Source organism: Oppia nitens, unplaced genomic scaffold (genome assembly GCF_028296485.1).
Source record: "Oppia nitens isolate AA-2021 unplaced genomic scaffold, nextdenovo-longstitch-racon4-pilon3 scaffold3_pilon_pilon_pilon, whole genome shotgun sequence".
In the NCBI taxonomy this organism is placed as follows: Eukaryota; Metazoa; Arthropoda; class Arachnida; order Sarcoptiformes; family Oppiidae; genus Oppia; species Oppia nitens.
This window is the reverse complement of record NW_026533221.1, coordinates 4,879,183-4,905,342: the sequence shown is the minus strand read 5'-3', so window position 1 is coordinate 4,905,342 and position 26,160 is coordinate 4,879,183. Positions and strand designations below refer to the sequence as shown.

General features: G+C 27.5%; 6 protein-coding genes across 6 annotated transcripts; 2 read left to right on the top strand and 4 right to left on the bottom strand.

Annotated features, from left to right (window-relative positions):
- Positions 1-7: 7 nt before the first annotated feature.
- LOC128957897 (sodium/potassium/calcium exchanger Nckx30C-like) lies at positions 8-9,163 on the bottom strand (the record flags this gene model as incomplete). The annotated part of the gene is made up of 8 exons (XM_054303712.1): positions 8,702-9,163; positions 8,593-8,614; positions 7,196-7,421; positions 6,599-6,749; positions 6,008-6,325; positions 5,812-5,940; positions 4,327-4,583; positions 8-242 (listed from the first exon to the last, which is right to left on the bottom strand). Coding segments are annotated over exons 1-8 (1,800 nt in total), but the record flags the coding sequence as incomplete, so codon positions are not given.
- Positions 9,164-9,771: 608 nt separating this feature from the next.
- On the bottom strand, positions 9,772-15,891 carry LOC128958365 (tyrosine-protein kinase JAK2-like). Its single transcript, XM_054304211.1, has 6 exons — positions 15,475-15,891; positions 11,658-14,064; positions 11,268-11,571; positions 11,153-11,201; positions 10,879-10,906; positions 9,772-10,170 (listed from the first exon to the last, which is right to left on the bottom strand). The coding sequence occupies exons 1-6, from the start codon at positions 15,739-15,741 to the stop codon at positions 9,947-9,949; spliced, it is 3,279 nt and encodes a 1,092-aa protein (XP_054160186.1). The 5' UTR covers positions 15,742-15,891; the 3' UTR covers positions 9,772-9,946.
- Positions 15,892-16,227: 336 nt separating this feature from the next.
- On the bottom strand, positions 16,228-19,611 carry LOC128957896 (origin recognition complex subunit 4-like). Its single transcript, XM_054303710.1, has 2 exons — positions 19,491-19,611; positions 16,228-17,477 (listed from the first exon to the last, which is right to left on the bottom strand). The coding sequence occupies exons 1-2, from the start codon at positions 19,534-19,536 to the stop codon at positions 16,228-16,230; spliced, it is 1,296 nt and encodes a 431-aa protein (XP_054159685.1). The 5' UTR covers positions 19,537-19,611.
- On the top strand, positions 19,601-20,023 carry LOC128957895 (protein pygopus-like). Its single transcript, XM_054303709.1, has one exon. The coding sequence runs from the start codon at positions 19,601-19,603 to the stop codon at positions 20,021-20,023; it is 423 nt and encodes a 140-aa protein (XP_054159684.1).
- A 1,836-nt stretch (positions 20,024-21,859) lies between these two features.
- On the top strand, positions 21,860-23,078 carry LOC128958381 (uncharacterized). The gene has a single exon (XM_054304229.1). It carries the CDS (start codon positions 21,971-21,973, stop codon positions 23,045-23,047), a length of 1,077 nt encoding a protein of 358 aa, XP_054160204.1. The 5' UTR covers positions 21,860-21,970; the 3' UTR covers positions 23,048-23,078.
- On the bottom strand, positions 23,051-25,888 carry LOC128958369 (threonine--tRNA ligase 1, cytoplasmic-like). Its single transcript, XM_054304215.1, has 7 exons — positions 25,663-25,888; positions 25,167-25,608; positions 24,683-25,107; positions 24,364-24,609; positions 23,965-24,294; positions 23,489-23,907; positions 23,051-23,430 (listed from the first exon to the last, which is right to left on the bottom strand). Exons 1-7 carry the CDS (start codon positions 25,780-25,782, stop codon positions 23,088-23,090), a joined length of 2,325 nt encoding a protein of 774 aa, XP_054160190.1. The 5' UTR covers positions 25,783-25,888; the 3' UTR covers positions 23,051-23,087.
- Between the last annotated feature and the right edge of the window lie 272 nt (positions 25,889-26,160).

Below are 26,160 nucleotides of genomic sequence, written 5' to 3'. Positions count from 1 at the left end.
TTATAATGGAAGAACATTTAATAGTATTATTTTCAAGCATTAATGAAATGGCTATAAATATGAAATACAAGATAAACATTACAATAGCCATCCCTACGTTGAGACTCCACTTGAATAATGCAATCGTTAGGATGACAAACATTAACATTAAAAATAGCAATAATACCGAACATATCATTCCCTTTGAGTTGACAGTAACGGTGCCGAAGATTATCGTATAGAGAAACCATGGAAGAGGTAACCTATAGATGATATACATAAATAAATACATATATAAACAATCATTATTAACAATTTTATTTAACTAAACCTTTATTAAAACTTTGTTAAATAAGAAATTTTCAACATAAAATGCATTTGTATTAATTAATTATAATAATGTTTTTTATATATTTTTCAAAATTTAAGCCTAACCTAGATTTTAGAAAATTAAATATATATTAAAGATTATTATGAAAATATAGTCAATCAATATTAGTGTAAAATTGTTAGAAAATCCAAACATTTCTAATGAAAGTTTAAGATAAATGTACTGTAGTTTTACTTTTGTTAGACTCGACTCAAAAGTGTCAATCATTTTACAAAACGTCTAAAATAGTAAGTATTTGAAGCACAAAATTAACTAAGATTTAGTACAGTGTTATAACTATATATATTTATATATGTATAAATGTTATATACAGTATATACAGTATATTATATATATCAGGGTCAAGCAAAGTGAGGTGGTGTAGGGTAAGGCCATTTTATCCCCTAGACTTTTTTAAAACTAAATCAAAAAATTGTTGCTTAAATACTAAGATAAAAAGATCCCTAAAATTTGGACGCCAATTTTTTAATTATATATTTTTTAAATTTTAGAATTAAAAAAATTTTTACTTAATTGTTAATTAACTGATATGTTTTAACAACTTATAAGACCATCGGTTTTATTAGTATTATTATCATATAGTCTGCAGTCGAGTGTTTAATCACTAGTTTATTAGTTGATGGTGTCGATGGTGGTAATGAATTGAGACACTAAGTATTATATGATTAAACTATTTGTTTAATAAAGTAATTATGTTTAAAGTTGAAAATCTTTTCAATAAAATAAAAAAATAATAATTAATTATACTATATACCAATAATATTTTTATTAATTATTTTAAAATATTAAATTTTAAATAAAAAATTATTTGTTTTTAAGATTTTGGTAAAAATGTAAGTTTTAATAATTTAAGAAAATATTACAAGAAATTTCAACCAATTTTCTGGGAATTTCTTCTCATTTATATAGGAATATTCGGGAATTTTCTCTTGACCCATGGATTTTTAAATTTTGAAAAAATTGTTATTTAAAATGTTCACCTTACCCTATACCCCCCTAAAATCCAAAACCTTGCTTATCTCTTATATATATATATATATTCTGGTATCTTTGGTATATTTATTCTGATATAAATAAATAAGTATTTTTTTGAAGTATTTTTAAAATAAGTATCAAAAGAAAGAATATTTTGTAAAAAAATGTTTGAAGAAATGTTAGTGAATATGAAATGCAAGAGTAAAACCTAACAAATATACAAACATTTGTATTACCGCTCTTTTATGGCTAACAAATGGCCATAAAATACAACAAATATACTCTTTTATAACGATTTCATTCAATTATTCAGAGAACCATTCAATTGTTGGCCTGTCTTATGGTCCGAATTACATGTTATGTACTGATATTTTATATCACATACAGTTCTCAATTTTGCTCAATAATAACCTTATTATATAAGCGATTTGTGCGATAAAATCTCTCTCTCTCTCTCTCTCTCACTCACTCACTCTCTCACTCACTCATTCATTGACTCTCATTGAAATAATACAATTATTATTGAATTGAATTTTAAAGATTTTTAAAGAATTATATAAACTATAATAACCAGACAAATCTTGACGTGCGATCGATACCCAAACCCAATGTATGTTTATGTATGAAAAACTGTGAGATGGGCTATAAACGAGACGACATACCATTTAAAACATACTTTGATTATATTGAGTTGAAAATCAAATATTTTTACAAAAAATAAAATCCTGTTTTCATTTCAACGCGTTTTGTCTCATAATTTGAAGTTTATGTGCATTTTGTGTGATCGCACAGTTAGCACACGTTTCTTACAGTTTACTATATATTTATACCTAAAATATATATATATTTACTGTATTATTCGTTATGCTATGTATGAGTAAACTGATTCACTTTCTCAATAGTATATGTTTTATATCGATTTTTTGACTCTACTGTTAATCAATTTTAGTAATAACTTATTTTCAAAGCTCTTTACAGATTAGGTTTCGTTTCCTATTTTTAAACAAAAATCGGAATTTTTATTAAATGAAGTCCTTTTTAAATGACTTCTCATTTTCAAAAATAAGTATTTTCCTATTGACTCAATATTTGACTTAAAATTTCAAATATTATTAATTTTTCCTCTTTTCACTTATATTATCATAAGGTATTTGCTTTAAATGACTTTAAAAGGCAAACTTTTCCTAAATATTACTTAAATATATTAAGAATTAATCTATAAAAGCATCGCTTCTTAACTTTTTATACATATATTCTGTCAATGATTAATATGATTGAAATGTAAGCCCCATTTCAGGCAATAGTTATTTGAAAAAATTCTCTCAATTTCTAACCCAAGCAATACATTCACATATCTTTAACTTTTCAATAAAATATTGATTTTTCGATTTACTTGAAAAATAAATGCCTTTTAAATAGTAAATTTTTTGTTAGATTACTAAACTTAATAAATTGTTTTTATTATAAAAATAAACATACATTTTAAAAATTATAATTATGAATAACTTGATTAAATAAAGTTTATGTTCAAAATATTTTATAATATTAAAAATCTATTCATAATTGACTGAAACTATTTAATAACTTACAAGTTGTCTCATTTTAATAAAACAACTATGAGATGCAAAATAAAAAATATAATTTAATTATTATATTAAAAACATATTATAATATTTTCTTTCAAGTAAATAACTATTTTACTACAATTGAAATAAAAATAAATTAAACATAAGATTGAATGTAAAATTATTATTAATTATATCAAATAAAAAAATTAATTATATTAATAGGCAAAAATAATCAATATTTATAAATAATTTATATTAATAGTTAAATTAAAAGATATTTCTTAAAATAAGCCAAATATTAGGCAAATAATAGATTATTGACTTCATTAGTACCGACTGTATTGCAGTGATGTTGTATTGAGTGCGGCTCTCAGTGTTTGCTTAATATTTTTTAAAAAAAACTAATATATGACAAAAGTTAATGTCCTTTATATTATAAATGAAAAGTTTAATAAACTTGAAATATAAGGTAATCATCATTGATATACTTTTATGGAGATACTATTATAAGTCAATTAACTAACAATTTTTTTCCTATTCATACAAAATAATTAATATACATATACTGTATTTTCTAAAATATAAAAGCAATTTTACTTTTTTTAAAATTAAGTTACTATAAAAATTAATTATTTTCTTTACAATAATAATTGTAATAATATCATGTCCTAAATAATACAATTAAAAATAAAAAATAAAAGTATCAAAATATTTAGCTTACCTAATTATTATAAGTTAAATATAAAGTATTTACAAATTGTGTTAACAATAAAATAATGTTCAGTATTTATTAATTTATGAAAACATCTATATTATAGAATCTATAGTAGTGTAATGTTAATTATTAATAAGTCATGTACTGTACATTTGATCAAAAAAATACTTTAATCTTTTATTATTATTGAATAAAATTAATAATTTTTAATCTTTAATAAAAATGTCTTAATTTCATGCAATAGCCTGTCTATGACTAAAAAACTAAATCTGTATAATAAACAAAAAAACTATTTTATTTGAAAATATTATTGATTTATTTTTTATTTATACATGAAGAACATAAGCATTCATTATTTCATCAAATATTTGAATATCAAATGTTATTAAATTTATTTAATCAAATTTCTTAAGTTAAATGATAATCGATTTTTATAATTTTTGAAATGCTTTAATTCACAAAACAATAATATATAATATTTTATTAATTATATATATTAGATATAATGTATACTGTATATACAGTATAAAAACAACAATAAAATATAATTAAAATATAAAAAATTGTTAAATATTATGAAAGTAAAATAATTTACTAAATATTCACTACTTTTAACTAATAATAGTTAGTGAAAATATATTATCCGTATTATATTGATAATATTAAAATTAGTTAAAAAAATTTTTTTAAAAACTTACCCAACAGTCACATCAAATATATTGCTGCCAACAGAGCTCGAGACAGCCATATCACCGAAACCTTTACGAGCGACCAATACTGATGTAATCAGGTCTGGTATTGAAGTACCGGCCGCTAAAAATGTCAAACCCATGACTTCACTGGGCATCTTAAATGTCGTGCCCACTAAAGTAGCCCACCATACCATCAAATATGAATATATTGCAATCCACATAATTGATCCCAAAAATGCAAATGGAAACCATTTTCTCTTTTCCTTTAATTTAATAAATTACAAAACAAATTACAAAAATACAGTTTACAAGTAATTTACTGTATATAATAATTTAGTAACAATAATACAATATTTTGTATACACTGTATAAATTGCATATAAAATTACTATTTATTGATAATTTTATAGTATTATTTTTTATTAGCCTATTAAAACATACAATTATATTTTATAAAAAATCTATAAAATAAGTAAAAGTAAAACTTTATTTTTGATGAGTTATAAAGTAATATTTTAAGCATAATAAAAATTATAGAGAATCTATTGCAATCTTTATCATATAATCTAATTCGTTTGGCTTAAACTCGTGTGGTTTAAATAATTTTGACAATTTTATTTAAACTAAATTATAATAATCAAAATTAAATAAAAATACATCTTAATCATTTTGTGATAAATTTAGATATTTTATAAAATTTAACTTAATTATTTGTTTTATATAAAATGTAATATCTATAAAGTACCAATATTAAACAAAGAATTATAATAATATTAATAATTAGGTTAAATACTTAATTGTATTTTAGTTTAAATATTTTTTGCATTAGAGTAAACTAATTTTTTATTTATAAATATTTATATAAAATACATTAACCTAAATTGCTGTATCAAATTAAATTGATTCAAATTACTTTTTAAAATAATATAATAATCATTAAGCATATTAAATGATTTAAATCAAGTGATTTAGACTATGAGTTTAGTCCAAATGATCTAGATCAAATAGGTTTATAATATGAATCCCAATATATTATATATATTTTTATTATCCTAAGAGAAGAATAAAGATATGATTTGTATTATTCTGTAATATAACAGTAGAGTATAGATGAGGGAACCGGAGGCCAATAAAATGTTATATATTATCATTTGTTTGTATATTTATTTAAATGGATGTCACTTAAGGAAGAGCAAGATTAGTGACTTATTTTGTGGTTAAGGCATATCTTGAAGTATAATAAAGCACTTTTGACAAACAATAAACAGCATTTCAATCTCAATCTCTACATATCTATATTAATGTTTAACACAAATGTGTATAAAATATTTGCTTCCCATAAGGCATACAAAACTAAAGGAAAGTGATTTCACAATAAATTGTCAAAAATATCAAAATTTATGATTACTTTGAGAGCACTCTTTCATATGATTGCTTTTTTCTATGGTTTCTTAACATTACAATTGTTATAATTTTTTTTAAACGACTTACAGGTCGTCTAGTATCAGGTAATGTTAACCAAAGAGGAAAAATAATTGGAGCCAACAATACATAAGTAAATCGCTTTCTCATAGTTTTCGGCCACGACATGTCCAATGGCTCATCCGGTTCGTCGCTTTCCTAGTCATCAAAATTATAGATATTTGCCATTAAATGGTTTAACAAATTATAAACTAGTTGTCAAAACCTCAGTATTTTGTGCGCCAATCGAGCCGTTATGTGGTTTAGACAATTGACTATTGTATTCCTGAGTCTTAATTGCCATATTTGCCGTATGAAAGATAGAGTTGCCGTTAGAATTATGATTATCAATGTCACCACAGTTTACACATGTAGTGGCACCGGGAGGATGAATGCATCGACTTTTATCTATACCACTTCGCATCGCATTTGTTATGGTTTCTTCGTGTAACGGATCAATTGAATGAATCATTAGTTGAAGAACTCCCTGACGAAACTTGGATCCGCCGTGAAGTATAGGAGTCGACATTTTGCGATTTGTCTGCTGTAGACATCATTTTAATGATAATAAATAATAAAAATATTTTTGTTGATTTATATTTATGTTGTTGTGAGAGCTCATATTGATTAAAAAATTAGTTTTAACTTACAATTCACAACATATGTCTGACCACATACTCTGGTGACTGACCGGCTGTCTGTCTGATCCGGTCAGTCACCAGAGTATGTGGTCAGAGATATGTTGCGAATTGTAAGTTAAAATAATTTTTTAATCAATAAATATTTTTATAAAAGTATTAATAAAATATTGTCTAACCATAGGCGGCGGTGATTCTGGGTTTTCAGTTTTAATTTTGTCCACTTTTGATCGATTTACAAATTTTTTAACATATTTTTCTACTATTTCATTATATTTCATGAATGTCACGTATCCCACGTACCACAACAATAGGAACAGTGCCTCATACCTGTGCAATAAGGTATGCAATATTATCAATATATTTATTAATATACAATATTCATATCAATATTATAATATCGGCAAAATTGTAAAATAATATATAAAGCTTTAGTCAAATATCTGAAAATAATAACAATAAATGTCAACTAGATTTGCAATTCAAATAAGTGATCAAATATTTTTGAAAAATCTAATAAAATATTAAACAATTTATATGTTTTAATAGTTATCATAAGATTATAAAAATATATAATTATTTTTTAGTATGTCTTTTAGTATAAATTTTTTAATTGTTATATAAATTCTTAATATTTTTTATAAATAAAATTCAATGTCTTGATATTTAATTTTATTAAACTATTAAGTTATCTCTTTAGCATTTTCATTATAATATATATATATATATATATCTAAATAATCTACTATTTATTATCCTAATCACTAATGATTTACCAATGAATAAGTGAATCCTTGAAACAGATAACTAAAGATATGAGAATCACTGAATAGAAGGAGACATCCCTGAAGAGTGGCCACCAGGTCAGTGATAGTACACTCTTGGAAAAGATAGCGCACATGGATATCACAAACAGTATGTTAAACACTGCCGACCCAACTATCGTACCGATGCCCACGTCATCGAAACTGATGAATACACCAATTATTGATGTAAACAATTCTATTAAATAATTAGCACAAAAAATAATAATAAATTTAAATACAAAACTATAAAAAATAAAATTATGAAAAATATATTAAACATAAATAAATTAATATAAAATCTAATAATTTATTGATTATATTAAAATACAATAAAAAATAGCATTTTTATTTATTTTTAACATTAGGAAGTTATAATATTAAATATAGTAAATAATAATAAATAAAATAAATAAATCGCATAAAATATTTTATGAAACTATTGCATTCTTATAATCTTTTATGTAAAATATTGCTATTTTATAAAATAATATTTATTGATCCATTAGACTCGTAAATATTATTCAGTATAGTATAAAAGCAATATTAGTTTAATAATTTAAGTTAATCACTTATTTTCATAGTTTAAAAAAATATATATTAAGTAGAATTTACATAAAAGTTATATAAATAGTATTATTATTATTATATATATAGACATATTATTAATCTTTATAATATATTTATTTTTTATATATAAAGAATTGCTGTATATAAATAAATTTTAAGCAATTTATTTTTTTCAATAATTTCATTGTAATTTTATAAAAATATCAATTTCATATAAAAATAAGAAATAATTTCTAAGAACATTTCAATGATTTTTATTAATCATTAATCTAAATTGTAATATTCATTAGATAAAGAAATATTTCCAAATATTACAAAAATAAATAATAAAATAATATATTTTTCAAAGTTCATTATCATTAGACATATAATAAATTATATACAATATATACACATTTGATTCAAACAACAAACTATTGTCACGAAAGCAAATATATTTATTTAATTGACAATACGTTTAGACTAAGCAAATCAAAACATACACTTTTAAATATATAGATTAATGCAAACCATAAGTATAATTCAAATAAAAAAAAATATTGAATTTAAAACAAATTAAATTATAAAGTATTACTTTGTATAAATTAATTAAAGTAAAAAATCTAATTATTTTTACATTCTTTAAAATTTAAGATTGAGTAGACGGCAAATAGTTTTTTTAAATAACAAATATTACTTATAATTTTTTTTTTGTTAATATAATGCAATTACAGTAAGTATGCGTATAGTTTTAATTAATTAGAAACAATTTAGAAAAAGTTTAACATAAATAAATATTAAAGTAATAATAATATAAATACCTGGTGCTGAACCTCCCGCAGCCTTTTTTTTATAAAAAAATAGTAAATAAAATAAAAATATAATAGATTTAAATAAATTAAAAACATTAGTAATTGAATTGAAGTAAACCATGAATGTAGCGCCGGCCACGTCTTCACTGATATCCAACTTTTCTGTGATGACATCCAGAGAAGGTATGAAGAACTCGTCGCAAACGATGGCGAGAGCGACAAACATATAGATAAGTCCTGCGATATGGAAAATGACAGCTCCTTTGCGTCGCTGTTCGGGTGTAAACAAGTCTTCGGGAAATTTTTTATCAGATCCTTCCGATTCAACCAAAGGATCTATTGTTGAACTGATCGTTAAGTTTTGGTCGACATTGGGTTCGGATAATAAAAGTCTGGATCTAACAAACTGTTGATAATTACACTCATCGTCATTAAACACACATTCATCGCTAGCCTTTGGTTTGACAAAAATTAATGTAAATGTCAAAAATGTTATCAACAAAACAAATATCAATTTTCTCCATAATTTTCTATAAAACTTTCGCCACAAACGAAAATAATGATAATTAAATGAACCCATAATATAATTGCTTTCAATTCAAGTAAAAAATATTTTAAATTAATTTTTATTAATTAACATTACTGTCGGAAATATACATTTTTATTTATTTATTATACTTTCAAAATTTACATCACATTAATCATTATTAGTTCATTTATTAAAAAAATATAATTTTAATAAATGCAACAAAAATTGAGAGATTTGGTGTCAAAACAAAAAAAAACAAAAAACCATTTGAAGAGCCGAAACAAACGTGAATCGAGATATTAAATAATGAGTGAATTAAAGCTTTTGGAGTATAAAACTGAGTGTCGGGTTATTTGTGTGTCATTTGTGGCCCAATTGTATGGTGTGATTGACTATTGCTTTTTACTAATTGTTAATTCATGTCATTTAATGTTTTGATGATGAATGGGACGGATCGGTGGTAACTACGGGATCCGTAACCACCACAACGGAGTCGCTCGAAAGCATACACACCACACATACACATCATTTACTTATAATTGCCGCCCATTATATTGATTGTTGTGTTAAATAAATACTATAGTTTCATCATTTAATCTCAATTTTTCTAAAATTTGTATAAAATGTATAACCACTTTAAAGTGCAATATATATATATATATATATTATAAATCTCAACAAAAAAACAAATTTAATATTCAATGGTCCGATAGTCTAGTGTTTTAAGTTCACGTTTTGCATATTTTTAATTTAATTATTGGTTTTACTCAACAAAATTATTGCCTAAATATAGGTCGCTATCAATTCATTAATGACTAAATATGTGACACATTTTCATTGAGGGATTTCTTTAATTAAATTCTTCAGTTGAGTAAATGATGGTCTCAGATGTGAATCCTTTTGCCAACAACTCATCATAATTTGGTAGACCTGAAGGGGACAGTCAGCCGGAAGACATAATCGCAGACCTTTTTCTAACGCCTGTGTCAGCTCTGAATCACCGATCATATCATCATTATGTGATCGTAACTGTGGATTGTCTCCAAAACTATACATTTCTGTAAATCAATAATAATATAAAAACATGATATAAATTACTCTAAAATTAGGTGATATGTGAGATACTATTTCAAAGTATGACATATAAAATGTATTAATGTTTAGTATTACAAATTGTTGTCTTATAGATTGATATAAATAACTAGAAAAAATAAACATTTAATTTATATTATAAAAATTTTGAAAATATAAAATATTTACTAATTTGATACAATATAACTAATCACAAATTGCTATGTTATGTATATGACATTGATTGAGAAGTTAAAACAAAAATAATTATGCGTCTATTATACTAAATATAATATAATTTTATTATATTTTCAATAATATAATATTGAGTTCAAATTAAAGATTCTCAAAAAGTTTATCTCTAAGAGTAAAATATAACATCATTTATCTTATGACAAACATTAGAACTTTACGGACTATTTATATTTACTAATAAATTATTAAATAATATTTAAGTTGACATAAAATATTAGTATCATATATGACATGCGCTCTATCAAAATCTATTAAAATATGCATTTTTGTTATGTATTTGATAACTCATTGATATAATATAAGTGCTGTTTTTATTAAAAATTGTTTCTTTAACTTATAGAGATTTCTTAAGCTAAACAAAGTATGTCAAGCAATACAAAAACACTGAATTTCATTTGTCATACATTGTTATAGTTTCTCTAATATTTATAATGACTGACCCCATAAAACAATGCCAAAACTCCAAACCTTTGATAATTAATAATTTTTAAAAATGATTAATAAAATTAAATATAAAAACAATTGATATAATATTTAATACAGTGTTTCACAATTTAATTTCCAACTATTTCAAAAACTATTAATACGTTTACTATTGACATAATTACCGATAAGTTAGGTTTTGAAATAATATGTTCGCAATTATAATAGTTTTTTGTAATTGTTTAAAATTAAATTGTGAAACACTGTAGAAAACGATAGGATAACACATACATCAGATTTATGTGAAAATTTACAGTATTTTAGTGATTCCGGTGCATACCTATAATATTTATAGAAATGAACAATAAATATAATATTAATAGTAATATAACTGATAAGATAATACCATCTGAGAGGTAGTTCTCTACTAGTTTTGAATTGATAATATTGATTATTAGAGTCAATAAACTGAGCCAAACCAAAGTCAGATATTTTGACGTAGTCTTCATCGGCCACTAATATATTACGAGCGGCCAAATCCCGGTGAACTATAGACTTGCTCTCCAAGTACTCCATACCTAAGGTTATATCCATTGCAAACTTTACGAGAGGTATAATTGATTTATTATAACGATTATGTCTTAAATAAGCCACTAATGAACCCAATTCAACAAACTCCATGACTAGCATTGTTTGCTGATCTGATAAATCTATTGTAATAAATAATATTAACGGTAATAAAATAAGACTAAAATAAATACAGTATAACAACAAATATAATACAAATAACACAAACCTTCAACAAATCCTTTAATTTCCACAATATTTTTATGACTTAATTTTTTCATTATTTCGATTTCGCGTTTCATATCTCTTAGTTGACTATCAGATGCAACTGATTTAATGCGCTTAACAGCGACTACTTCTTCCTTAAGTCCGGCACAATGAGTAAGTGTTGCTTTTAAGACTTCCCCATAACATCCCGTTCCGATCACTTTTCCCACTTTCAATTGATGTGCTTCTATAAGCCAGGGCTCGTTTGGTTGGCCATTAGCGCCATCAAAACCATTGTGATCGTAAAGAAGACAATTATCAGATCCAATAGTAGTTTCATTGGCTTTAATACTGTTTGTGAGATATGTTGAAAATGACTGTTGGCTTACAATAGAACTCGAAGATAATGAAAAATTAGAGCCAAAGATTGAATTTGACTTATATTTAGACCAATTCTTAAACAAATTACTTTTGGATGGCTTTGGCTCTTCAAACACAGGTTTAGAGTAATAGTCATTTCGCTGACAATTAAATACTTCATATAATATTTGACTGATATCTCTATATATACTATGAGGTTGTTTGCGTGATTCACAGTCCATTGTCCAGCACTCGCCAACCAGTGTCCAGATCTCATTCGGACAATCATTTGGTTTACTTAATTCAAACACGTCCTCACAATTTGGTTTCACTCCGTAACTAAATATCTGCCAAACAGTTGTACCAAAAGCCCAGACATCTACCGAATGAGTTAAATGTCTGAAAGAATAAGTCCATTCATTGTTTGTTAGATATTCAGGTGGAAGCCATACCCTCTCCATATTAATGTCATTATCACTGATAGGATCACTTAGTTTTACTTTAAGACAATTTGATGAATATTCGTGTACTAATAGATTGTGACATCGGATGTGTCCGTGAACTACATTATTCTCAAAAAGATACCAAAGGGCTCGGGATAAGTATGATATGCTTTCAACCAAATCAACTAATTTTAAATTTTGTTTATTTGCCATTAAAAATGCATCCAAAGGTCCAATAGGTATATACTCTAAGAGTATAGCAAGAGGTGAACATAATGTAATGCCTTTACAAGTGACTACTGAATCATTGCGTAAGTGTGACCATTGAGACACAGTTTTGAGAAATTCTTGAGTTAATTCAACACTTTTAACTTCTTTGACAATAAATTGTTTATTCATAAAATTTGCTAATCGGACGCCATATCGGGAGTTATTGGTTAGTGTAGTATTTGATAATTTTAATAAATGACTGGCAATGACAGGCGGTCCCAATCGGTCGGCCTCTTGTTGTGAAGTGCTCTCCTTATTATTGTGTCGACATAACAACAAATTTAGCGGTAAGTCGTGTTCACTCGGAGTTATACATTGTGTTAGACTGATCTCATTTCCGTCGTAATACATAAATGAAAAACTTTTTATGAAATCTGCAAATGACTCGAAGTGTCTTTTATTTGGTACTTCAATAACTATCTGACTTCCGGTCACTTTTAACTTAAATGTTTCAAACAATTCATGTCTAATAAATACATCCATTTTGTATTCATCATATTTTGTTAGGCTTTCTCTAAGTATATAAGCGCCGGTCATATCGTTGGACTTCTCTTTCAATTTATTTAATGCAAATTCATAGTCGACCGGACCGTGCGTTTTGTTTTTCCTCAGTCTTGCTAATGATGGCGACGACACATCTTTGCAGATATTGAAAGACCATTTGACGGAAAGTCTATAATAGCCGTCGAGTAATGAAACAAATGATTTCATGTCGAGATCGTGTTTGAATGTGAAACTATAGGGAACACCACTTGTTCGCGATATCTCAACTGTTTTAGTCTTATTATCCAAAGATATAAATCCAATGTCTGATATGGAGCAGCATTTGGTCCACTCGTCTTTGGTGTCATTGACTGGCTTACAAAAGATACCATTTTGTTGTTCATTATCGTAAAAGTGAATGTATTGAACCTTAACCTCAATCAAGTGATGTCGTGAAGTATTGTATCGATTGTCAAACATTACATTATAAGTTTCGATGCCATAGTTTGGACATAAACTTGTGATAAAATCTTCAATAAAAAGTTTTTGTATGTAAACTATTTGATCAGTTTGTTGTTGACTTGAATTGAGTGCCCTATAAAATGATGCCTTAATCTTATCCTTAGGTGTAGACAAAAACAGTTTAGGCTTTTTGCAGTTTTGAGGTAAAAAGTTGGCGAAATCATCGATTATTTTATCCGCATTTATTATATCAGTATTGAGAGCCTCCCTAACCATATCAGTGACCGCTAAACCATATATTTTTCCGATATTATCATTGATGTATTCAAATTTACCACTTATAAAATCATGTCTTATTTGATTAAAATAATAATTAAAAGTGTTGTAATCAACAGATTGTCCCAAATTAAACTATATTACAAATAAAAACCAGCAAATAATTTATTAATATAAACTGACAAAATTTATATAAAATAAATGAATGATGAATAAAGATATAAAATTCATGAATTATATATCATACTGTGTGTGTATATATAAATTTATATATAGGTCTAAATAAATTATTTAACTATAATAATATTGTTTATATAAGTTAGTCTTATAACACTAATTTAACTTAAAAGATATAACTAATAATATATAGAATATATAATGTAATCGTAAAAAAATAATTTTAAATTTACTGTAAATTAAAAAGCAATTGAATATCCGTTCTCTTATGTAAATATTAAATAAATATTTCATATAAAAAATATTAACCGATTTAATAACAATATTATTACTAATAGGAAATGTAACAATAATAATAGAGATTAACATATGCTATAAAATACAATCAATAATTTAAGCGACATTTGAAACATAAAAATCAATTTTATAAATTATTAATCTCAAATGCAATTTCAAATACAATAAATACTGTAATATAAAATAATATATTTACTAAACAAAAAAGTTAGTGTCCCTGAAATTAATGACATTTTTTTCTTGGAAATTCATTATACATATTAATAATTTTATAGTTATATTCAAATGAAAAAACACATTCAATTGTTTATAATTATTAAATTTTAGCTAAAACCTGACATATCGTCATAATTAGTTCAGTAATATTCAATTACTCTATTATTACATAAATTACTTTTTTTAGATATAATGATTCAAATGTGTTCAATAATCCCATATCATTCACCACTCCCTCAATATTTCACTGTAATCACTGATATTATCTGTCAGACAAATTAGTTATCTCTATCATTATAATTGCCATTATTGTGAATAAATAAATTTATAAAAAATTCAGTACAGACTAAATAATTATACACTACAGGTATAGACAATATTAAATATAAAAAATAGAGGCTATTGTTTATTAAATAATCGATAAATACTTCAAACTTTATCTCAATTTAACGTTATTTTGTTAATTATTTCTATTGTATTATTAAAGTATTGACTTATTTCAAGATAATTGTATTATTTTATTATCACATCACATGATTATAAAGTTTTCTATTAATATAAGTTATTAAACAATATATAGTTTGAATCAATTTATTAATAAATTAAAATTTATTTGATATAAACATTTAAAAATTATTATTATTAAACATTTTATTAACTTTAAATATAAAGTTTATGTGATAATTAATTTAAGTTAAGTTATTAATTATAATATAAAAAATTAATCATTAATTATTAAAATTTTTATCATAGATATGATATTTTTATAACTAACAAACATTTATATAACTAATACTTGAAAGAAATAAAATATAAGACTTAATTGCAAAACCATTTGATTGATGATTGACTTACTTTAAGAGTATTGATATTTGGTCTAAATCTGAGTCTAAACTCTAAGACATTTGTCTCCTTCCAGAGTGTCATCACTTGGTTGTTGGCCATCCATATCTTGTTATTCATGTGATACAAACCAAACAAATGTCTTGCAATGGGATTAATGAAAAACAATTTGGATAAATAGATGACCACATCTTCGGCATACTTGAGCTCATCGGTAATCTCAACGTTAAGTTGTGATGTATTTTGTTGATGAAAATGAGTCATATGAAAGACAGTCATCACGAGTTGTGGTCAATCACTGTCTATCACTCAAATCGTATCCATTGTCTACTAATACATAACTAAATGTTTTTATAATCAATTGATTGATTCAAATGTTGTTTAAGTCATTGAAATTGTTGTCAACTGTTTGTCGTCAATATTGACAACACGTGTGACGTAAACAATAACATGCGTTAAGAGTGAGAGTCATCTAAACAGCGCTTTCATTCAAAACGAGATTTCATTCAAAAGTTTTTTGCCATTCAATAGCTGTACTGATGTCTAAAATTATAATATTTATCATAAAATATACAAATTTAATAAGTTTTTAATAATAACAATATTATAATCAAATCAAATCATTTTATTTGAATCAATATTATATTTTGTTAACAATTATTGATAATTAAATGAAATCTTAAAATTATGACTTTTAGAAATATTAATAAATTTATAATAATCTTGTAGTCGATTAATTGGTTTAAGTAACAGATGAATGAGTGATTAAATTTTTCTCATATACTGTGGGAATACATTTGATTTGAGGATCTGATTGAGATGAGAGTCATCGATGTTAAGCGAGAATTTGGTCCATTCACTCAACAAAAGGTCTGAGCTCTTAATAGTCGAGTGTCGGGTAATTAAATCGCTTTCTTCTAACTTATGAAAGATTTTAAACAACAAGTTTTTATTGATTTTAATTTGTGGCAAATGTCTTAAGGCGTCCATTATTGCTGAACAGTGAAATTGAGTCGTGTTTTGGTTTTTCGTATATTTGTTTGCAATCAGAAGAACACTTACTTCATATATAGACATTTGTGATAATATGAAGAGTTTTGCGTCTCTATCACTGGTTTCGACACCAATTTTATGAGTCACCAAACCTTCAAAGATAACTCGTTTCAGTTCACGAATTGAATAATTAAGAGAATATTGTATTTTCAATGATTCACGCAATGAATTGTTCATCTCTTGTCCTTTCAGTTCCTTTAATGCATACTTCATATAGTCATCAAAGTTAACAAATGGTGTCACCAAATGTATAATACGCTGATTGAGTCGGGATTTAACTCTCTTTTCGAGCAAATCTATTGAATCCAAACGTGTGGTCATTCCTATGACACAAATCGACTGCGAGTTCTGAAGCAAATCAAACAAATTATATAAAAGTGTTTGATTTCTTCTGCAAAATATGTCAAATCGATCCAATATAATGAATGCACGAAATAGAGGATTCTCTTTACATATTTCCTTAAGACTTGACATAATATCGCTGATTGTGTTGGCATTGATGCCAAAATGTCGACCAATCAATCTAATAGTACTCAAATCATTTGAATTAATAAAACCATTTAATCTGATTATTGAAATGTCATTAAATTTGATTGATTGCAAATATGTTTCCACAAGTTTAGTCTTTCCAGATCCTGGATCTCCGCATATAAGCACTGAATTGGATTCGCCAGTAGTTATCGTATTGTTTACTATTTTTGTCAAATATTTCAATTCACTTTCATATCCGTACAATAGATTCCCTGTATTTGAATCACTAATTGTTTTATTATTTTCTTTAGAAATGGATTTTGTGTTATTAATAGACTTGACTTTAGACTTAATTTTGGATTTGATTTTCTTTGGCGAAGAATTTGATTTTAAAGGCGTTTTAAGTGATGTCTTAAGGGGTGAATTAATTGGTGACTTAAGCGGTGACTTAGGTGTAGTACTAAGTCTATTCTTTTGACGAGTTTTCATACCTAATGATTAAAAAAGTAAACAACTTATTAAACTTGAATATAAATTGAATAATTAATGGGAGGTTAGAAGGGGTCAGAGGGGTCAGAGGTAAATGTGATTGAGATTATTGACACAATCATCAACTTCTTGATGATTACACTACTATAGAGTGCAATGAGATTTTGATAAAGATGTTTGACAGCTGTTAAACCAGTTATTTATTTAGTTAAACACTAACTTCTCTTTTCTCAAACCTATCACTCATTGCTTTATTCAAAACGCCTACAATTCTTCAACTTTTTTTTAAAACTCAAGAATTCAAACGTTTCTTAAGACAAACAAAATGAAATCAGTTGTCGTTGTGTTTAAATACAGATAAGTGTTATCATACTATGTATTCTTATATCGGACTCTTACTGGTCGTTATAATCTATGATAGTATATCGTTATGTGACTCACACGGCCTTATGATGGAACCTCCGGCCAGGAATTGCATGTGGAGACTGGGATTCCCGTCACCACCTAATTATAGTGACAATGAATTGTTTTGTGGCGGTTTAAAAGTAATCAAAGTTAACAATTCAAACAAACAAATCTTATGTATTAACTTTAAATATTATAGTCTCAATGGCACGACAACGGAGGAAAGTGTGGCATTTGTGGCGATCCTTACGATAGAGAAAGAAAACATGAAACGGGAGGCATATTTGCTAGAAATATCACAACTCGGGTCTACTCTCCCGGCACTACATTTGACATATTAATAGAGTTGGTGGCCAATCACGGCGGGACTTTCCAATTTCATATGTGTTGGAGAAACAGTTTCGAAGATAAGGGTTTGCAATATTGTTATCAATTCTATGGTTTCATTACTTTTTTATAAACTATTATCAAATTAGAAACCGAAGATTGTTTCGAAAATTTAGAAATAGCTGACGGATCCGATAGATTTGTATTAAACCCAAACAGAAAAGGAATTGTAGGCATATCTGTGCGATTGCCTCATAACAAGTCATGCGAACGATGTATTCTTCGCTGGCACTGGAAATCCGGTAAACAAAGTATTAAACAATTTAAATATTTTTTCAAACAAATTATCTTTTTATATAAAAAGCAAATAATTGGGGTCTTTGTGAAAACGGAACTCAAGCGACAGGTTGTGGACCTCAAGAAGTTTACCGAAACTGCGCTGATGTAGCCGTTGGTCATGACTATGGCATTCGGGGACCTCTCGGTTCAAACCGTATTGAAGATTCAAAACATTGGAATTTTAAACGACATTTTTACTAATATTTTAGTGAAAAAACCTATTTATTTATTATTTAATTTATTAAATAAAAGTTTGATTAATTTGATTACCGGTAAATACATTGTAAAACTTTATTCATATAACGAGTCATTCTTAGTGATGAAGTTTTATTTATCTTAAAATACTAGATATATAAAAATGATTGAAAATTAAAAAACAATTTAATATATATATAATATATTCTATGATATAATATATTGATTTAAATATTAAGAGAATATTCTTATATTACTATAAATTTTTGCGAATATAAAACTGATTAAATGAATCAAATGTAATGTAATATTTAGCGATACTATACAGTACTATACAGTAGTATATACTATACTGTACTGTATAGTACTGTATATACTGTGGGAACAATGGGATGTAAATCAACGTAAAGTTGGCTTCACTTAAGTTCACTTAAGGAGTGAAAGCATTGGTAACTCCCCTATCAAAGTGAAGCCATTTGGTTGAACCCATATTAAGATATATATCCTTAAAGATTAGTCTTTAATAATATTATTAATAATTAGTGTAAATATATATACTATTAATAAAAGTGTGTCAGAAATGCCGCGCGAAAAGAAAAACGCGAAGAATAAGAACTTAAGTGATATGAATGACAACGAAATTATGACTAAAACGGGAAATAAAAAGAGAAGAGTAAACAATATAAACAACAACCAAAACAATGCCAATAATGCCATCAATAACACCAATAATAGCAATAAATCATTACCGATGGAAATGATACCACAACCAATGGCACTATTTGGTGACACCATCTATGCTTCCAACCCTTTTGATGACACTCCGCGCACACCGTTATCCTCACAACCGCCACAGGGTATGCCACCAACTGGAGGACCAATGATACCGCAACCGCCACACACACCAAATAGTAATCAATCGCCAAATAACATGATTATTAACAATAACAACATATCAATGCCTCCAAATGGGCCACAAATGGGCCCAAAACCGGTGCCAATCATATCGGGAAAGATATACCCGCCCGAGCAGTCAATGGTGTTCAATCCCGCCAATCCAAACGCACCGCCCATATATCCGTGTGGTATCTGTCATAAGGAGGTCCACGACAACGATCAGGCGATTCTCTGTGAGAGCGGCTGTAACTTCTGGTTTCATCGGATCTGTTCTGGACTTACAGATAGGGCTTACTTTTTGCTCACACAAGAAGTATACGCTGAATGGGTTTGCGATAAGTGTTTTCAAAGTAAAAACATACCACTCGTTAAATTTAAGCCATGATTTTTATGGTGACATTCAAATCTTCAATTTATTATTTATCAATTTTATCAATGGTTTGACATTATATGGGAACAACTGTTTTGTTGTCAATCTCTGTATTTTATCTCTTAATTGTAACAAAATATTTTTAACATTCATTTCAATGTTCACTGTTATGTCATCTAATTTAAGATATATTAATAATAATTTCAATAAATTAGTAGCCGTTTGTTCCTCAGAGCATAACATGTCTATTAGGACACTACTATCACTACCAATTGATCCAATAAAGTCACTCATTGCTATATGAGACATTTGATTATCACCCAAACGGATCAAACAATAGAGTCCACAAAGAAGTTCTTCATCATCTTCTATAAAGACTTTAATAATCCAATCGTTTTTGTCAAATGCCTTACAAGAGTTTCTAACAAATTGAGATAATATTTGCCATCCATTTCTGTTAATTTCATTTGAATTAGTTCTCAGATAATGATCTGAACTGAGTATTAGTAATGCAAGAAGTGTTAGCTGACGAATGATGACAACATCACATCCATATTCATTGTCCAACTGTTTGTCATCTGTTTGACAGTATTTGCCACCAAAAGAATATAAAGTATTGTCGACTTTGAGCTTATAATCACTCAACAAATTGTTTGCAAAAATCCAGTCACCGATAGTTTGTATAATCAAGGAGTTGTTGGACTTGTCTTTAGACACAGCTATCAGTAACTTAAGTAATTGGTTAACAAAACACCTCTTTTGATCATTTGTCACAAGTTTTATCAAATTTGATAAAATGATATTCAAGTGGTCGTCACTTATTGCGGTCAACAATTGGTCAATAGATTTCGGGACATAACATTGACAGTGATCTTCACAAGTCATCCCATCACTTGTTAATACATTTAATATATGAGTTATAGTCAATTCAAATCCCAAATAGCATTGACTACTGCTTTTGATGTCGACATCGGTGGTCAACATTGTCAACAATTTGCATTTCTGTGGCAAACAATGCCAACAATCGACAGTTGATATCACCGATAAATTTTGCTTACTCTTCACATATTTTACAACTAGTTTACCACTAATATGCCTCACATATTGATCACTATGATTGCAATATAAGTCAATCAAAGTGGTCACCAATTGGTCATTAATTGTCATCACTTGTGAAGACAGTAAATGTGATAAACTCGTCAACAATAGGTTGCGATCGTTGACTACACTAAGTATGTAATCAATGCTTATATTTGTCTGACTTTCGCACATATTTGGTGTCAATGTATTGATTGCCAACTCATTCAACAAATCATATGTTTTGTCATTAAATTAATGTTTGACTCAAATGTTTGTCAAACAGTTTGCTTACAAATGATGAAAGTGTTTGCCATTCATTACATTAACATTCAAATGACTGACATTACAAACCAAATAACAAGTGCTTACCTGTGATGTCGGGTCACAACAGATGAACCAATTTTGTCACTTTAATTGTCTTTAATTGTCTTCAATTGTCTTCAATATTCATATAAATTTACATTAATTTTGACATAATTTTTATTACTTTTAATCACTGTTTAAATGATTGACTTAAATGACAATAAAATCATTTATTAAATATTAAATACCGCTTAAAACTATTTCGTTCATATATTACGTTATTATAAAGTTTACAAATTAATAAATAAAATTAATTATAGATAATTACATTTTGAACTTACCATGGTAAATTTAGATTTAATTTATTTGTTAACAACAATTATTAACAGTTTTCAAGTGACTAATCAATTAATTAATGATTTATTTAATAATTAAATGTAGTTATGGTTTGACGTGATTTGTGGACAATTTGTTGGTCACACGTGTGTTGGCTTTAAATGCTTTTGAATTTTAATATTAAATGTGATTTAGATATTGTCGTCAATTAAGTGATCAATCAATTAATTATTAGTCCTAATAATGGCTAAGAAAAAAAATAAAGAGAAAGACTTCCAGAAGAAAAAATTAAAAGTCGGACGAAGATTATTGGGACCACAGAATGATACGAAAACTGAGTTCAAGTCCAAGAAGATTATCATCAAAGAGATGGAGTCGAGAACTAAAGATCCAATTAAGACATTGACTAACAGTTATGGCATTAATAGTCAAATAAAGATAATGTGTTTAAGTAGTCTTAATAATTGGATTAACTCGACAAACATTAATACCAAATGTGGAGAAGTTGTTAACGTTGTCTGTAAATACATGAATGATTGCGACCAAAGAGTCAGAAACGAGTGCATCAAATGTCTTAAACATTGTATTTCATTATTAAATACTAAAACAAATGGCGAGAAACAGAGTATATCACCACTGATGCCAATTATCCTCACTTACATCAACTGTGGTCTCACTCATATCGACTCTCATATCAGTGGCGATGCACTCAAGTTGTTATCATATTTGATGGACTTTTGTGATAATTCATTGTTCAATCAATTGATGCAAACTATTAAAAGCAAAATCAGTAATAAATCAAATTTAGATCCAAATGTTTTAGAGATTTGTTATAAATTGGTTTCATTAATGAATAAAAATGATCGAAATTCAACACTAATGGTACATAAAGAGCCACTTGTAATCAAGTGGTCGACCGATAATTATCACTGCGATCTTCGGTCATTTACCGTAAGTCATAAGTTACCACCGATTGAGATTGATCTCAGCTTTCAAAGTAGTACTTCTCATGATATAAGCGACTCTTTCTTGAGTTTACTTAAAGATATCATTAAAAATGAGATAAAAGGATTGTTGCCACGAAGTGACACTAATTTAACATTATCTATAAGCGATGCCAGAAAAGCTATATATTGTATGAAAATGTTTTCATTAATGGATTTTACAATTGATTTAAATGAAGAACTGCCAACTTTTAATATAACTGCTATTAACGTAAATAAAAAAAGTAATCAAAAACAACAACAATTAATAAATCATTTAACTATTGAACTCAACGCTTCAATCAATCAATTTTATAATAAAAGAAAAAGTAAATAAAGATATAAATTAAAAATTTTATTAAAATAACTCAAACTGTCTATTGATTAAATACTTCTTCTGAGTTCAAGATTTTCGATTCTTTAAATTTATTGAATTTGACAATCAGCTGATCCAATGAACACTCTCCGTGTTGTTTGTTATCTCTGGTTCTGACATTAACACTATTATTACCCATTTCTTTATCGCCGACAACCAAAATAAAGTTGTATTGAGCCAACTGTGCATTTCTAACTTTTTTATTGATGGTCTGTCCGGGATCTAACTCACTGTCCACTTGAAAGCCGGCACTAAATAATTGCTTTCGTACTGTTTCAGCGTATTCATTGTGAGACGAGCCGATTGGTAATACAATCGCCTGACGGGGAGATATCCAAAATGGCCTATAAATGATAACAAATTTATAAGATATGAACAATTCATCCCATTTATTGATAATACCATTTTCCTGCAAAATTCTCAGTGATTATCGCAATGAATCGTTCAATTGATCCGAGAATAGCTCTGTGAATAATCACGGGTTTCTTTTTGATGCCATCTTCTGCATTGTAATTCAAATTGAAACGCAATGGTAACTGGAAATCCAATTGAATAGTTGCGCATTGGAATGGTCTTCTTAGGGCATCATTGATAGTGATATCAATTTTTGGTCCATAAAAGGCTCCGTCGCCGGGATTTAGTTTCCATTTAAGTTCGGCCTCATCGAGAGCTTTGGCCAATGCATCTTCAGCCGAATTCCAGACTTCTATTTCACCCAAAAACGATTCGGGACGAGTTGACAAACATAAATCAAAGGTAAAACCAAAGATCGAATAGATGTACTTCAAGAAGTCGAGGGCACCTTTGATTTCTTGAGATATCTGTTTAAAATAATAATTATATAAATGGATAAATTTAATGCAAATATATTGCATTACTTGATCAACGGTACAAAAGATGTGTGCGTCGTCCTGTTGGAAACGGCGCACTCGAGTCAGTCCACTCAATGCTCCCGATAATTCATTTCGATGCAAAACCCCAAAGTCGGCCAAACGCAGAGGCAGTTCTCTCCACGACCTAACTTCCGAGTCAAATATAAGACAATGTCCCGGACAGTTCATCGGCTTTAAACCAAATTTTTCTTTGTCAACATCAAAGAGAAACATATTGTCTGCATAATGGTCTCCGTGTCCAGAGATATGCCATAACTTAAAGTTATAGACATTTGGAGAAATTACTTCTTGAAAGCCTCTCTTTCGATATTCGCTCTATATTTTGGTTAAATAAAACATTTGAATAATTTATTGAAGAATTATATTAAATTAGTGAATAAATACTCGAATTAAATCCAATAAAGTGTTATAAATATGAGCTCCTTTTGGAGTGAAAAAACATGAACCGGGACTCAATTCGTGGAAAAAATATAATCCCTGTTCACGACCTAATTTTCGGTGATCACGTTTAGCAGCCTCTTCTTGAAATTTCTGCCATTCTTTCAACTGTTTTTGGTCAGGAAATGAGATGCCATACACTCTCTGTAGTGACTCTGCTTCAGCCTTTCCCTCCCAATAAGCTGACGAAGACTATTAGTTAAGAAATATTAATTACCGTTAATATTACTTTAGTAATTGTTATTAAAATTAAATCAATTCATACTTTAGTCACTTTAAAGGCTTTAACATTTCCAGTATGTCTAACATGTGGTCCACGACAAAGATCAATGAGAGTACCGCACCGGTAGACAGTAGTTCTCTCCTCTTTAATCTTATCTTTCAAAATGCGAACTTTGAATTTATTATATGAAAACATTTCAATCAATTCATCTTTGGTTAATTCAAGTCTTTCAAAAGGTTGACTCTCATTAGTTATAGTTTTCATTACACTTTCAATAGTATTGAAATGAGACATAGAAATGGCATTCAAATCATTAGCCTCAGACTCGGCGGCTCCGGTGCCACACATAAAGGCATCGTAATAATAGCCATTTTCTATAGGAGGTCCATAACAAAGATGACATCCATAAAGTCGTTCAACAGCTTCTCCTAACATATGTGCTGAAGAGTGCCAAAACACTTGACGACCTGATTCATCAATTCATTAATTTTGTAATAATTAAAAAACTAAAATACTAATGGTATACCTTCATCGTCATTGAAAGTTAATAACTCAATATTAGAGTTGGATTCAAGAGGTCTCTCCAAATCCCAAAGAACACCATTAACTTTAGCGATAACAAGACTATCTGTCCATGACTTTGGTCCGACCTGTTTAGCCACATCTATGGGCGAAGTCTTCCAACTCAACACATTTTCTTGTCTCACTTCTCCACTCTTCTCCTTTATATTCAAAATCTCAACCTCTTTGATGTCTCCATTCTTGTCTTTAACAGTTACTTTGATCTTCTCATTGGTTTTTTCCGACAACTCTTTCAGATACCTCTGTTTGTATTTATCCCACAATTGGATGCGTTTATCGATGAAGTCGGGCTGAGGCGACAGCTCTTTAAGGTTGACATCTTTTAGTGACTCACTGATGGTGTCAACCGAAGTATTGTCTCCACTCATTGTCGTCAGTCTTGGTCTCTGCGATAATCAATATTGTCATCAATTATAACAACCAAACAATTGATTGCATACTTTGTGTGTCTTGTAATAAGTAAATGAATTGTGATTTAAATGAATGTCTTTGAATGAAGTCTTGGCTAAAGTCTTGTAACTAATAATATGTTTAAATAAATTAAATTTAATTAAAACCATTAAACACAACAAAACATTGCTTTTATGTGATTATATGGCATGTATTGCAACCCATGGGGTCTATAATACACTCATTCATTATACAGTCAATGCATTGATGGCATTGCATCACAAACAGTGTCGCCAATAGATGGCAATTATAACTATACAGTACTTATTAATATGTAATCATTGCATTCAAATGCTTATAAATATAATCATATAATCATAATTCAAATTAATTGTTATCACTGCTTACTAATTATTACAAACAAATATTATTTAATTTGTAAAAATAATATTAAACTCTAAGATTTCAAGTAATTTATTTCAAAAATAAGTTTTTTTTATTGCATCAATGTATTACTGAACATGTAATGTATATAATATATACTATAT